Source organism: Vicugna pacos, chromosome X, assembly GCF_048564905.1.
Source record: "Vicugna pacos chromosome X, VicPac4, whole genome shotgun sequence".
NCBI lineage: Eukaryota > Metazoa > Chordata > Mammalia > Artiodactyla > Camelidae > Vicugna > Vicugna pacos.
Genome location: NC_133023.1, coordinates 93993276 through 94009076, shown reverse-complemented (window position 1 = coordinate 94009076; position 15801 = coordinate 93993276). Strand labels below are relative to the sequence as shown.

Sequence of the window (15801 nt, the reverse complement as noted above, 5' to 3'; positions counted from 1 at the left end):
TGCGTGTAGGTGCATTTCCTATTCGTGGACTCTTCTCTCCCCAAGCTACTCGCATATGCACACTCATCTGAACTCAGTGGTCTCTAGGAAAAATCTGAAATCTACATTTTTAGCAGATTTTAGAAACAAATTTCAATATGAAAAAATGAAAAGAGCAATTTAAATCATCATGGATCCCAGTGCAAATATGTTTGCTTAGAGATAATCACTGCAACATGGTTTTCTAATAGCTAAAAAATAAAGACCATCTAAATGTCTAAAATGGAACTGATTAAACAAACTGATATACCCATACAATGGAATACTATGCAACCATTAAAATGGTGATGTAAAACTGTTTTATGTCACAGGAAAAAAATGTTCAAAGTGGAAAACAGTTTATAAAACAGTATATATGAGAAAGTTTTATTTTTTTATAAATATACACAATCATAAAAATGTCTAGAAAAAAATATGCCAAAAGATTTAAAGTTGTTATCTCTGGTGGTAGAATTAAAGCTGACATTAAGTTTTATTTTTCTTATCTATATTTTCTATTTTTTCCCAAAATGAAAATGGATAATTACTGCAATAAGAATATCTAAAGTTAAAATTTAAATACAGTAATTCTCCACATATCTGATTTTAGATGTTTAAAATGGGCCTGTTATTTCAAAATACTATTGGCTACTTTAAAAAATAATGTATTGATTATGAACCATATAAAGGAGAATAGAAATATAAAAGATATATAAAATATATCTTCTCCACCGCTATGTAATGAATGAGAGGTGAATACTGCTAAGTCTGCTGACTATGCGTTTAGAAAATTTTGTGTATAAAAAAATACACATATCTTGTACATGTGTGTACAAGTGTACTTTTTATTGCTAAAATAGGATTATACAACTCCCCCCCTACTCTATCATTGAAATACGTCTTTACAACTCTACACATGGGTCTACTTTATTCTTTAATAGCCGCATAGTATTCCAACTAAATGTATGTACATACTAAAATTTATTAAGTCTCCTGATGGACATTCTGGTTATTTTTTCTTTTCCTTTCTTGCTATTGTAGGTAAAAGGTTAACAAAAACCTTTTCCCATTCTGCATGTGAATTTCATCTTTAGTTAACCCTTTAGAACCCTGGCAACTTAACAAAAATTGGTGTGCCAACTATTTTACTAAGCTACATTACCTCCTAATTGGTAGACTGTATCTGGAGTGGGAAAAATATGGGTATTCTGATAAGACGCCTTAGCTCTGGTCCTCTTTCAGTGTGGTGTAACCTTAAAATTATCTATGCCTATGTAACTGTATTATAAGAGGTGTTGGCTCTGATTGGATATGGGGCTTTTAAGCCAGGATGGATCCTATGACCACCCAATGTGGATCATACCCTATCGGAGCTGGGCTGTACTTACGCTGACTGCTGCAAGGACTCTCACAGAAGAGGAGTACCTGATGCCACCCTGCTGACAAGCTGTAGTTCCTGTCTATGTCCTTCCTGAGTAGACTGACGCCATCTGGGGTAATCTTGTCAGTACAAAGTATACTGAGTCTAAGAACATGCCCTAGTAGGTACTGCAGCTATCATTAACAGTAATGCAATGCAATTTCTTGCACATACATCCCTGAACTGTTGTCTTCTCAATCCCTACGAGCAGACTAGTATCAAAAGATAGATATTTTTTGCTTTGGTCTTCAATGATAAATTGCTCTCCTAAAAAGTTGTACCAACTTATATTCAATTTTAACATGGAATGAGAATGCCTGTGTCTCCAAAACCTAACATTAGATGATCTGAATCCTATTCATCTTTCCCAAAACTGGTAGGATCTTGTTTAAATTTGCATTTGCCGTCATTACTAATAAGGTTGAATGATTTTTCACATGCTTATTTCACATGGCTATTTCTTCTATAACTTGTCTGCTCGTGTCCTTTGCCCATTTTTTTAACTGGGTTGTGTCTTTTCTTAATGATTTGGAGTTCTCTTTATGTAGTCTAATTTTAATGTTGTCAAATAAAGGTTTTGAGTTTCCTATCATGCTTAGGAAGGCCTGCTATACTCAAGACTTTTCTAAATGACAGCCAATTGTTTAGACACCAAATACAGAATTAATCCATCCTGTCTCCACAGATATAAAATGGTACCGAAATTATTTATATGATTCCAACAAAGACATGGATCTATCTTCTGTGACCTTTCTCACTGGGCCAGTACTATACTGTTTTAATTACTATATGATTGGCTTTGATATCTAACAGGGGATTTCTCCTCTGAATCACATTAGAAATTTTCTTGGCTTCATGTGATAAAGACTAGTTGACTACCCCAGTATCTATTGTCTCCCCTTCCCTCCATAGTACTAAAACAGATTTTATTTGGGTAGCAATGTTCCCTCCCACTAAGAGTAATTATTTTCAAGCCTCCTTTGGATATGTGACTAAATTCTGGCAAACGAGATGCTGGGCAGAAGTATGTATGGAACTTCCAGGAAGGCTTATTAAAGACTGACCCAGCTGGAGCAATAGCTACTTTTCTTTCCATTTTCCTTTGTTCCTGTTTCCTCCTACTTCCTATGGAAGGAAGGCCCAAGACGGTAACTGGGACCCCTGATGACACTGAAAAGCTGCCTACCACATCTGCGCTGCGTTCCTCTGGACACCTTTTAGGGGAGAAACAAACTTCTATCTTGTGTAAGCTTCTTTTTCTTTTCCTGTTATACAAGGTAACTTAATCATCACTAATAGACAATAATACCACATTTACTCTTCTCAACAAAACTGTCAGAAAGTTGGATTTCATTAACATTGTATTAAATATATAGATTAACTTGGGGAGAATAGGTATCTTTCAAAGTTGCATCTTTCTATTAAGGAGCATAATATATTTTGCCATTCATCGGGATCCCATGTAAAATGCTATTTTCTAAAAAAGGTTCATCTTTGGTGTGTGTACATGTGGGGAGTCGGGGTGGGAGTGGGTAGCCATTTTTCCTTTACATTTTCTAATTAGCTATTACTGGAATTGTTTTTAAAAATAATCATCCCATATTCAGCAGCCTTACTGAGCTCTTATACATTTTAATACATTCAGAGTTGATTTTGTTGGATTTTCTTGGCAGATTTCGTTGGATTTTTTTTGGTAGACAATGATATCAATAACAAATATTGAGACAATTTCCTTTTTCTCCTTCACAATATTTATTATACATTATTCCTCCTTTTCTTGTTGCACCAGCTTAACCCTCCAGAAGAACAGTGATGCTGACAGTAATGTTGATAGTTGGCACCCTTGTCTTGTTCTTCATCTGAATGGAAGTGTATTGGTACAGTGCTTCTCAGTGAGACATGATCGTGAGAATCACCTGAGGAGCCACCCAAATACATGGCTGGGGCCTCAACGTACTGAATTTAAACCTCCGAGGGTAGAGCCCAGGCATGAACATTTCTAAAGAGAGCCCTATCCACCTCCAGGCGATTGTAAGACTCAGCTCTGGTTAAGAACATGGTCCATTTATTTTAACACTAAATCAGCTGTTTGCTGGTTTTTTCCTCTTTAACAGTGTATTAATAAGACTACTAGCTTACCAAGAGCAGTCTTTCTACCTTAAAATTCAGAAATGGATGTTGAAATGATATCAAATGTCTTTTTACCACAGACTAGGAAGGCGATAGGATTTTTCTTTATTAATTAAAATGGATCACATTTATATATTTCCTAATTCTGAATAGTCTCTAAGTTATTAGAATACAGCACTGGATTTGATTTTCCAGTATTTTATTTAGGATTTTGGTATATATATTTATAGAAGTAAGATTGGTCTATAGTTTCTCTTATTTTTGTTGTTATATGCTATCTTTGTTAGATCTGGTGTCACGGTTATGCAATCTTTCCAGAATGAACCAAGAAATTTTTCTCTTTTGTTATGTGTTGAATCTCTTTAAATAAGATTGGAATTATCTATTCCTTAAAGGCTTGATAGAACTCACCTTAAAAACCTGTGCCTTTATTATTAAGCCAAGTTTGGCAAATTTTATAATACAGCATTAGCTCCTCATGCGGTCACCTGAATGACCTGGTGACTGCTTATATAAACTGCTTTGTACATGGAAAAGTAGACCCTGAGCCATTGGTTTATCGCATATTGAGAATGTGAGGGCAAGGAAGTGCTTTACAACTTGCAAAGGAAAATCAAACATTCAGGGATCTCAACCAACTTATTCTCCATTCGATTAAGCAAAGGGAACCATTATAGATTCACACTGACACCACTAGCCCAATGCAGCACAGGTAAGTGGAAGACTCATAAGCAAGAGGGTAACACATAATCCCAAATCTCCAAAACTTATCACTCCATAATTCTTCCAAGAGTATCTTTTGTCTTCTGTCCTCACAACTACATCCTATTCTAGGCTACCAACAATTCTCACCTGGACCCTCGGCAGCAGCCTCCTAACTCACCCCCCTCCCCATTTGCACCCTTGTTTCTGTCCCACCTGAAGCTCTTGCACACTCTGTTCTCTCTGCCTAGAACACTTTCCCAACAGCCACATTCATTTCGCCCTTCATATCTCACTTCAAGCACTATTTCCTTAAGGAAATGCCTAACACTCCCTGCTCCGGATGTTAGCTCCTCCTCGCCAAGTGCTCTCACAGCGCTTTGTAACATATCTTTTATAGCACTTAGAAGTTTGTGATTGTATATTTAGTTAGGGGGCCATTTAATTGATGTGGCTGTCCCACTAGACTGTAAGCTTTATGAGGACACAGTCTGTGTCTGTTTTGGTCTCTGTTGCACGCCCAGCTCCTAGCACAATGCCTGGCACATAGGAAGCATAACAAATCCTCATTGAACGAATGCTAATCCAGGGATGTGCAGTCAGAGGAAAATGCCAACTGCAACACTCATTTCTTATAGAGTCCTCAGCATTCTACACTTGGCTGACCACCACCCAAGAAGAGTGATCAACTAAACTAACATCTATTTAAGGGCAGTTACTTACTGACAAGTTTAGGAAAATGGACAATTGTTGTTCTCTTACTTGTAAATTCCTCGTGACATATTTTCAATGTATTTAGCTTTGTCTTGTACTCCACAGTGGTAATGGTAAGTCTTAACACAGGCTTTTATTTCACATCCAATGGTAGCACCGGGCTGACTGCAAAGTGTACATTTCTGTTTAAGGGAAGAGAAAGAATAGTCATAAGCAGTATTGCAAAGTTGATGCCATCTTATTTATTCTATTTTAGCCATTTTTCAACCAAACAGTCCACTTTACAAAGAAAATAGGCAGTTTTTCTATTGAAAAAGAGTGCATTGAACTTACTGTATAGCATGTATATTCAATAACACTGCAGTTTAAATCATACTTTGATAGACTTTGTAATATTGTCACTCCTGATGTTTCCACTACTTAACTGGACTAACCATCAGAGACCTGACATCTAAACATACACAGAACACGCCTTAATACTGCCAAACACACAAAACAGGATGATAGTCTATGTTTTAGTAGCTGGCTTCTTTTCCTCCGTGGGGTCAGTTCCTTTCCCTTTATGACTAGGGGAAAGAATGAAAAGATAGGAAAGCAATTCCTGCCCCTCCTCGAGAGGGATTGCTACCAAGTAGGCAAGAAGGCAGGAGGGAGACTAAAGGGGCTGAAATCTTTTGAAGACTTAAGCTGATTGTGGACAAAAGGGTTTCATAGTCAAATAAGTTTGAGAAATGCTAGTTTCAAACAGATTACTTGATTGTAGAACTTCTAATAGCCTTTCCTCCAGGGAGGAGGGTATAGAAAACAGCTCCCAAGTTACTGAACTCCAGATGCCCTTGAGCAGTGAGAGGGCATCTTGATAGACTAATTTCCTTTGGAGCACACTTGGGGAAATGCTAGGTTAGTGTTTACACCAAAAGTCAACAGTGCAGAGGTTAATAAGTTGATGAAGAGAACCGAATTGTTATCCTAGTCACCTATGTGGACGTTAGCTGTATGACACAATGACATTGCTCTGCATGATACAATGAAGTGATCTTTTTCCTTTTTTTTTTTTTCAGTACTCTATTTTCTGTTTTAAAGAAGTTTCATTTTTTGTTAAAGTAATCAAAGCATCAAGAAACTGAACTGGATTTAAATGGAACAGAAAACATCAACAGTCCTCACACCTTCAAAAATGTAGCTCCACAAAGAAAAGGTCATTTCTAATGGACTCAGACAAAGACCATCAATGTCTGAAACCACCAGATGAAAGATCGAAGTGGAACTTCACAACGGAGGGATCAGACTCACCTCCTGAATCCAAGGATCAGACATGACGACTTGTCTGATGTGACAAAATATGGATATAGTCCCACCTGTGAAGTATTCTTACCCCCCAAAATGTTGAAAATGAATCTAATCAAGCCTTTATGTCTAACTTCCATTTTAAAAGAAAATCTGGCAGATAGAGGGACAAGTTAAATGGCATCACGAAAAAGCAAACAGACAAAACATGTGCGATATTCTACGGGACAATCAATTCATTTTCTTCAAGAAGTCAATGGCAGACAACAAAACAGAAACAACAAGGACAGGGAAGAGGGAGTGCCCTAGATTACTTAAGGGATAGATAACAACCAAATGTAATGTGTGAACCTCCTCTGGATTCTGATTCACACAAACCAACTTTTAAAAAGATAGTTTCGAGACAACTGGGGAAATACAAATACAAACTAGGTATTAAATGACACTGAAGACTCATTGTTAATTTTTCAGGTGTAATGACATTGTGGTTAGGTAAAAAAATGTCCAATTTTTAAGAGATACATACTGAAATATGTAGAGGTGAAATGATATGAAGTCTCAGCTCTGCTTTAAAATACTTCAAGCAACAAGAATAAAAGGCATAGATGAAACGAGTGCCGCAAATTCTTGATAACTGATGAGTCAAGGTGATGGACAGACGTGTGTTACTAGTCTTTCTAATTTTGATATGTTTGAAAATTTTCACAATAAAAATTTTAGAAATTAAAGTCATTTCTAGAGACAACTGCTGTCTTAAAGATTTTACATTCCATTGACATTTTATAATATGCATAAACTGTAAAGGAGTAAGTGATCAATAAAGATGCCAATATTTCTTAAAGCTATTTATTAGTAATTCAGTATGTTTAAAAACATGAGACTTATGCACATTTTATAAAGGAAACTTTAAAGCTATGATAAACATATTAAGAGACATAACTGGGTATGTTAACTTTAAACAGAAGGCTGTGAAAAACTCTTCTTTTATTAAAAAAAAGAATGAATAACAACACGGGGAGGTTCTCAATGCTCTACTGGGGTTATGGAATTTTTCTTTAAGCAAGCTTAAACAATTTAAAATTTCAAACTCAATAAGGTGTATCACATTCACATCTTCATTTATTTTATTAAAAGACTCTCAAATACCCTGAAGTATAAATCTCAGTATAATTCTCTTAAGTAATGAAGTTACATAGAAAGAGGAATAACTTTCAGTAACATCAGCATCCTTTATTATATTACAAATAAGTCAAATATATACTTTGCTTTAACACATGAACTACTTTATATTAAATTTTTTGATGACTGGATAAATTTGAGATGTGTCCTAATTTTAAAGCAGAAAGTCAGAAGAGTAACGTTGCATAGCATAAACATAAAACCACAGACCATTCTTTTTCCTCGTTTAATCTCCTGAAGTACAGTTTTAATATCAAAATCTCCAAATTCAGCTCTCGATGTTGTTGTGAGCTGGACTGTGCCAGAAGAAAATAACTAGAGAGGAAAAATGCAGGAACATTTAATATTCTGAATCCTTGTGAGAAAAAGATTAAACAGCGTAACAACAAATGTGCTACATTATTTTAATATGCTAAGATGCCTTTTCCTTAATAATCAAGTACCAACTCAAATATTTTTAATATATTCACATGTCTGATTAAAACGTAACTCTAAGTAAGGACAGTGGAACAAAACAAAGGTTGCCTGTGTGGAGCCAAGATTAAATGTCATACTGTCATCTCAACTATTTTACACTTCTACAAAATTTTAAAAAATAGTTTAAAAGGACAGATTTCAATCATAGATGCAGATCAGAATCTCCTGGAGATTATTTTTTCCCCCATTAGTCATGTTTGGGATGTACTCCAGGGGTGCATAGTTTGGAAAAAGCTCCCCAGGTAAATCAGATATGCATCTCTGGTTAAAAACCTCTGATATAAATAATATAATTTAAAAAACCTAATCATAAACGGGATGAGTAATTCAATACAATCTAGTTCAAAAATGTTCATGTACACAATATGTCAGCCTGGCTCTAAGGATGCAAAGATAATATATAGCTCTTATCCTCAAGGAATTTAAGACTCTATTAAGGGAAAGAGACTCACAAATGAGTAAGAGCAATACAGTATGTGAAGTACAACAAAAGAGGCTTTTACTAGGCTATAGTGGAGGCCAAATATAGCTTCCAAGACAAGTTTATAAAACAGAAATTTTTATAGTTATGAAATAGTTAATTGTGGATTATCTGGAACATAGTAACAATAATTCGGATTACTCTAAATCCCATTAAGTCATAAATGATACTTTTAAATTTAGAATTTATGAAGATTTGGGATTATAGAACTTTCAGTTATAAAATAAATAAGTCATGGGGATGTAATGTATGCCATAGGAAATACAGTCAATAATATTGTAATAACTTTGTAATGGTAACAGATGGTAACTAGTCTTATCACGGCGATCATTTCATAATGTATTAAAATATTGAATCTCTATGTTGTATACCTGAAACTAACATAATATTGAAAATCAATTATACTTAAAAAAAGACTTGGGATTAAAGCATATACTATTCATAATTCTAAAACACTAATCCTAGAGAGAAAGTGCTATATTTGGTTACTAGCTAAATGCTTTTCCAAAACTTGGGTTTAAAAGCACATAAAAGGAACCACGCTTACCATGCACTTATAATGTGCAGCTGCCTTCTTGGCATTAAATATATGCAGTTTTCCTCTTGCTTCATTTTCCTCCTCCCCTACATGACAAAATCCACATTTAGGCCTGGTGTCACTAGGGCTGCTTCTGTGTGGAGACCTATCTCTCTGCAAATGTAAAAGAAAAAAGAAAACTTGAAAAAAAAAAATCCATGAAAACAAGCTATGGGTACCTCAAGCTTAGTTAACATTTCAAATGATGAACTTTACCTACCAGCACAGCTTAGATAAAATATTTGTGGTGCAACCAAAAGAAAGACTCTAATATTTTCTACTTACATAGGAACTACTTTCCATTTCATCTGTTCCATGGGAGGATGTGGACCTGGTATCTTCCGACAGCCCTTTAAAATTAGTTTTCCGTGGCCTTCCTTTGCGACTTTTCTTTTTACTTTTAGGAGATGAGGGCTCCAGTTCATGTTCATTAAAACTTTCTTCTAAATCAGCTGCTTAAAAATGAACAAAAGCTTTACATGGACCATCTTAAAATGAGCATTAATTAGTTTATGGGTCCTCAGAACATTTGTTTCTCCTTAGAATGAAATTACCTCAAGATATGAGGAGAAATGGTCTGTGATATGTTTGATACAGCAACCTAAAATTTTATGTAAGTGCAACAAAAATCAAATATAAAGAAAGAGCTTTATTATAATCATTACAGAACTCATTATTTACATCAAATTAATAACTCCATGAAAATGAGTTTTGTGATCTTGACTGTGCACATAATTCAGTAAACATTTCTAAACTCTAATAAGTGAATTTTTAGAGTTAGTTCTTGTATTTTTTTTAAACCATAGGTTTCAAAGAGTTTTACCTCACATTGTTGGTGAAATCAGAACAATTACCTAGAAAATAAACATACTTGGAAAACTAAATGAAAAAGCAGGTACACCTCCTCTAATACAGTAGCCACTAGCAACATGTGGCTTTTTAAAGTTTAAGTCATTGATAGTTAAATAAAATTAAGCCTTCAGTTTCTCAGTTGCACTAACCACATTTCAAGTGTTTACTAGTCACATGTGGCAAGCTGAGTCTCTACTGGACATCACAGACACAGAATTTTAGAACTACATTTCCCAATAATTTGAAAAGAATCTCTACCATTAATAGAAGGTGTTTCATTTGCTTATCCACTACAAATGTTTATTGAGGCCCTACTGTATATGAGACAATGTATTAAGTGTTCAAAAGGTATAAAAACCAAATATTCACTTGTCTTAGGGTCAAACTATACAAAATTTTAGGCACAGCTCTAATTAGGCATTGCTTCATTGTTTTTTCTTTTACTATAAATTATTGATTATAATTCCAAGGACTAATTTCTCCATGAGAAAACATATGAACTCCTATTCTCAGATGCTGATCTTTCCTAATAAATACTTACAAGATTTTTTGTTTGTTTATTTGTTTCTTTTAAGAAGTAAAAGTACATTCATTATGACAAGAAAAGGGTAATTTAATATATAAACTCCAGGAACTGTGAGCATTAGATTGTTTGCAGAATAGTTAATAAAAATTTGTATCAATGCAACTTCACCTAACTATGGTAGGACTTAAGGGAAGAAAAAAGGTAAAAGTTAGTGGATAGTGTTTTGTAGGCTTAATAAGACTAATTCATGTGAATAACTCGCCCTGTGAAGACAGACAAGTCAATTAAACATATCTTCCGATCTTAACATTATAGCCAATTTCATATCAGAACACACCAACTACTTTAAACAGTTAATCGGACAATTTTTAAGACATAAAATTTCATTAAAGCTGTCAGAATTACTTGCACGTACCCCAAACTGAAACTTAAAATAAAAAAATCATAATCAAATTTCAGTCATCCTGATATATGTGATATACATAATATTTTGTTACTTACAATGAAAATAAATAATCATTAACATTATAATAACATTACATTGTTAAATACCATTAAGAAATTACTTAAGCAATTCCATTAACAGGCCAACATGACTAGTTTTCCACATGGCATATTTGTCTGTCCTAAATATGGAATCATTCAGTATAAAATTTTACGGGACTTTTTAACAGCAATAGTGAAAAAAAAAAAAACAACCCAGGAACTCAAAAGATTGACATATTTAGCTATACCAGACTTTTAAACTTCTGAAAGTAAAAAAAAAAAGTGATAAAATTAAAAGGTAAACAATAAGATGGAAAAATATCTGCTGTATTTATGACAAAGGATTAGTGTCCTTATGATCTGTTCAGCTCATAAAAGATTAAGACCGCAACAGAAAAATCGATCAAGCATATGATCAAATAATTTATAGAACCTAAGTAGTTAAACATACTTTCAGAAAATTTGACTTCTCTAGAATCAAAATGTAGATTAAGTGATGTACCATTTCCACCTATCAAAATAGCAGTCTTTAAATAGTATAAACCCAACAAAAAATGTGTTAGAAATAAAAATATTAAAGAAACCCCAGAAATGTTGAGAAGAACCATGCTTCTGGATAAACAGGATCAACATTAGAATGACAGCAATTCTCACTAAACTAATTTAATGGAATTCTGATAAAATTGAACTTAAAATTAATTCCACAGTTTTCTGGAAGAGTAAATATACCATACACAAGACTATCTTTTTTAAAAAAGATATGACTATATTCCATACAGCAACACTAGTTCAAACACTGGCACAGGAATAGACATACAGCAGCAGAAGAGAAGTCAGGTTGAAAATAGACCCATATACATATGGGAAATCAGAGTATGATAATGGTGGCATTTCAAATGAGTGGGGGAAAGACATAATGGCACAATTAGCTATCCATTTTTTTAAAAAATTGAGATTCCTTTCCTCATACCATATGAAAAAACTAGAGATGGATCCAAAAATATAATAAAATAACAAACTACAAATGCAATAGATGCAAATGGAAGATAATTTTTTTATAATCTTGGGACTGGGACACCTAAGAAACCATTTAGTGGCAGAGAATTAATACCTATATTACAGAGAGCACTACAAGTCAATTTTTAAAAGACAGATCTCGAAAGAAAAATGTACAAAGGATAGGACTGACAATTCACAGAAGAAATATAAATGGCTAAAAAAAAAAAAACATGGGCAGAAGCCCAACCTTACTAGTGATTAGTGAAATGGAAATTAAAGGAGATAATCAGATGGCAAAAATTACAGACTGTTAACATCCAGCACAGATGAAGGGAATTGGACACTCACACACTGTAGGTACATGTCCCAGTACTTGTTCCTAATGTTAGAGGCACAGACTCTCACCTAGCATCCCCATTTATAGTTCTTTATCCTAAAGACGCACTTGTATAAGTACATAAGCACATATGTATAAGGGAGATCAACGCAGTGCTATTTGCACTTTTGAAAAAAATAGATATAACTAACTTTTATTAATAGAGAAATCCTTAAGAAAAACTATGGCTATATTTATTCTATGGGATATAACACTATTGTTAAAAAGAATGAGGTTGATCTGTATGCAGATACAGGGAAGGGTGTCTGTGATATATCACAGAAGGAAAAAAGCCAGTTGAATAAAACTGTATCTCAGTTAGTGGCATATGCATATATATGTAAGAGCGTACGTATGTAAGAAAGGCTCTGGGAAGATATACAGTTATTACTAGTTACTCAGAGAATGTGATTGTCAGGTGAAGAGAGGGCTTTCTGAATTACTTTAATTTTACTAGTACGATTGTACTGTTTTTTAGACATTGGGCAGTGTACTACCTCTGTATTTAAAATAATTTGTAACGTCTGGTGTGGTGAAAGGAGCGGGGTAAAGTCATCCATCGTTGATGGGAATATAATCTACCACAATCTTTCTAAAAAGTATATGGCAACATGTCTCAGGAACCTTAAAAAGATTAAACTCTTTGACCCAGTGATTTTACTTTTGGGAATTTATCCTAGGAAATAACTAAAAATAATTTGTACGTGAAAATGTGAGCACGAACCTAGTCATAGCACCCTTATTTAAAATTTTCATGGTCACTTAGAGGTTTTTTTCCCCCAATTCAAAACTGAAAATGTTTTAATATTTTTAAAATTATTATTTTTCAAAAATAATTATAAAAGAACTATCTGCATAAAAGAAGGAAAAATCTTCCTTTCCATCTTCCAATTCCACCTGCTCTGCACTCCCAGCTGGTGCCCTAACTTCCTTGCTTCCCTTCCTTCTTCCCCCATCCCTCCCTCTCAAGGTAACTACTGTTAACCACTTCTTTTCTCAATTTCAAGGGTAAAGAGCCTGGTTTTGAATCTGGATCTGCCACAGACTGTGCATTTGGACTTGAGACCTGCCTCAGAGGGTTCTTGAATTAAATGAGTTAGTTCATGTAAAGTACTTATGTTAGAACAGGGCCTGGCACGTAAGATGCTTTCCATAAATGTCAGCTATTATTTTCTATGAATATGCAAATATGTTTAAAAGGATATACAAACAAATGGCATTCTCAACATATAATTCGGCATCCTGCCCTTTTCCATTTAATATACGAATGCAAATACTCACAATATAAGAGCTAACATTTCAGCTTTTTTGAGTTTTGACTATACCAGATGTGCTATGCAGTTGAAATGCATTATCTCATTTGAGTCTCACAACCACCCCATGAAGTTATATCAGTCACCATCTCCAACCCCCATTTTACAGACAAGGAAAGTAAGTTCAGAAAAGTCAAATAATTCTGCCCAAGGTCACAAAGCTAGGCAGTAGCAGAACGTGTCAGTGAGTTACTACACGCTTTGAAAGTAGTAATACTGGGGGAAGGGTCTAACTCAGTTCAGTGGTAGAGCACATGCTTAGCGTGCACGAGGCCTTGCGTTCCATGCCCAGTACCTCTACACAAAAAAAAAAAAGAAAAGAAAAGAAAAGGAAGAAAGTAGTAATACCCACAGTCATGAAAATAAACACTTACATATGCTTCTACAAGTTAGAACAAGGATAGCTATACATAAGCTTATGTGTGCACAGAATTGCTCTGGAAGGACACATAAGAAACTGACAGTAGCTGTTGCTTTTGCCAAAAAAAAGGGGGGAAAAAAACTTGGAAACTGAGATATAAGGGCAAGGATGAGAGGAAAGCTTACTTACAGTGTGTACTCTTTTGTACTGCTGGTTTTTGTACAATGTTCATATACCTATTCAAACAGATGAATACGATAGAAAATAAAACCTTACCCTTGTATCCACAGCTGCAATTTCTAAAAATCCAGGCTTGATAAGGGAGGTAACAAAATAAGGTCGTCCTCCTTCCTGCACCACCAAGCGTTCCCAACCTTTATGAGCACAGCCCCCAGATGCCCATGTCACATTAGTATGGCCAGGCTCCTCTCTGCTACCATCCTGACCAACTTACCAGGAAACCAACTCTCCCCTACTCCTAGTATCGTATCTGTCCCTTTACCAATTCCCTTCTCCTACCTAATCAATGTTTTCCTCATCTTGTATCCTCACGGTTTAAGCTCCATTTCCTTCCCTCTCTTAAATTCTCACATCAGTTAACAGTATGAAAGCAGAAAGGACCCCTGGACAGAAAATCTGAGGTCTGCCACTTTCTAGGCCTTAACTTGGTAAGGTTACTTAGCATTCCCAAGTCTCCTGGTTTATCAAATGGGACTAATGAGAACACCTTCCTGAAAAGGCTGCTTTAAGAAAATGGGAAAAATGCTTTGTAAACTATAAAATCCTGTTCAATTGTTAATTATTACTCTTGTCACATCTTGTGTAGACTATAAGCTCTTTGTCCACAAGGGGCTTCTTTTCTAAACTCCCCAATGTGCCCACACCCAGCAGGCATTCAATATTTGTCGGATTTTTTTTTAAATAAAAGGACAAGCTTTCAGGTTGGGGTGAGCATCACCACCTCTGCTTCAAATCTTTAGGGCTGCTACAAAAGGAAGACTAGAGGTCATTTTCCCTGCCTTCTCCAATGGAAACGCGGTGAGCATTTGCTCTGCACGCCCCTTGCCACGAGCAAACTCTGCTTTTTCAGTAAAAGTATCAGATAAATGATTTCTTTTATGCATTTGGATATACATATGAATATACAGATATGTAGCATACACCAAAAATATACTATTCTTAATTAAGTATGATAAAATGAAATCTGATGTCTGGGATGCAATTCAAAACAATACAGGTAGAGGAAGTAGGTAGAGGGTACAGATGGAACAAGACTGGCCATGAACTGATGAGTGCTAAAGCTGGGTGATGGGGCTTTTTTTCTAACATACTTTCGTGTATGTTTAAAAATTCCTGTAACGAAAGTTTGTAAAGTGTTTGCTAAATCAAAGGTGAGTGGAAGTAATGCCTCACACGGCACTCTGCACATGGGCAGCCAATAAATTTGGTGAATCAAACAAACAATATGGAGTCAGTTTTAGCCAAGAGCACAATATGGATACGTTACTATAATATTCGAAGTTAAATCACAAACACAATTTAAATTCTATTATCTTCCATGGAAAAGCACATGAAAAGATGAGTGCTAAGAAAGGTAGGTAGAGTTTTCAGGGACTGATAATAACAACAATAATGATATAGAATGTAGTATTCACTGAGCAACTTACCATGTGCCAGGAACATTGCTAAGAGCTTTATACACATTATTTCGTTTAATTCTTACAGTAATCCTACAAAGTGAGGCTTTTCTGAATCCCCATTTTACAGATTCAGTATCTAAGGTTCTAAGTGATACTAAATAACTTGCCTAAGATCATGTGACTAGTAAGTGGCAGAGCTAAGATTCAAATACAAATCTGAATTCAAAGCCCATATTCAACCAGTATACAAAACTGCCTTTCCA

The 15801-nt window shown here is 35.0% G+C and overlaps 1 protein-coding gene across 8 annotated transcripts in view; it reads right to left on the bottom strand.

The window, feature by feature from the left end:
* Nucleotides 1-15801, bottom strand: part of PHF6 (PHD finger protein 6) — a 45220-nt gene that overhangs the window by 6225 nt on the left and 23194 nt on the right. For 6 of the 8 annotated variants that reach the window (XM_015249284.3, XM_015249286.3, XM_072955967.1 and 3 more), the window contains 4 exons: nucleotides 9271-9440; nucleotides 8956-9099; nucleotides 7661-7765; nucleotides 5033-5166 (listed from right to left, as the gene is read on the bottom strand). In XM_015249284.3, coding sequence (XP_015104770.1) covers nucleotides 5033-5166; nucleotides 7661-7765; nucleotides 8956-9099; nucleotides 9271-9440 — 553 coding nt within the window. The remainder of the gene's footprint in view (nucleotides 1-5032; nucleotides 5167-7660; nucleotides 7766-8955; nucleotides 9100-9270; nucleotides 9441-15801) is intronic. The other 2 variants (XM_006215973.4, XM_006215974.4) reach the window with 1 other exon arrangement.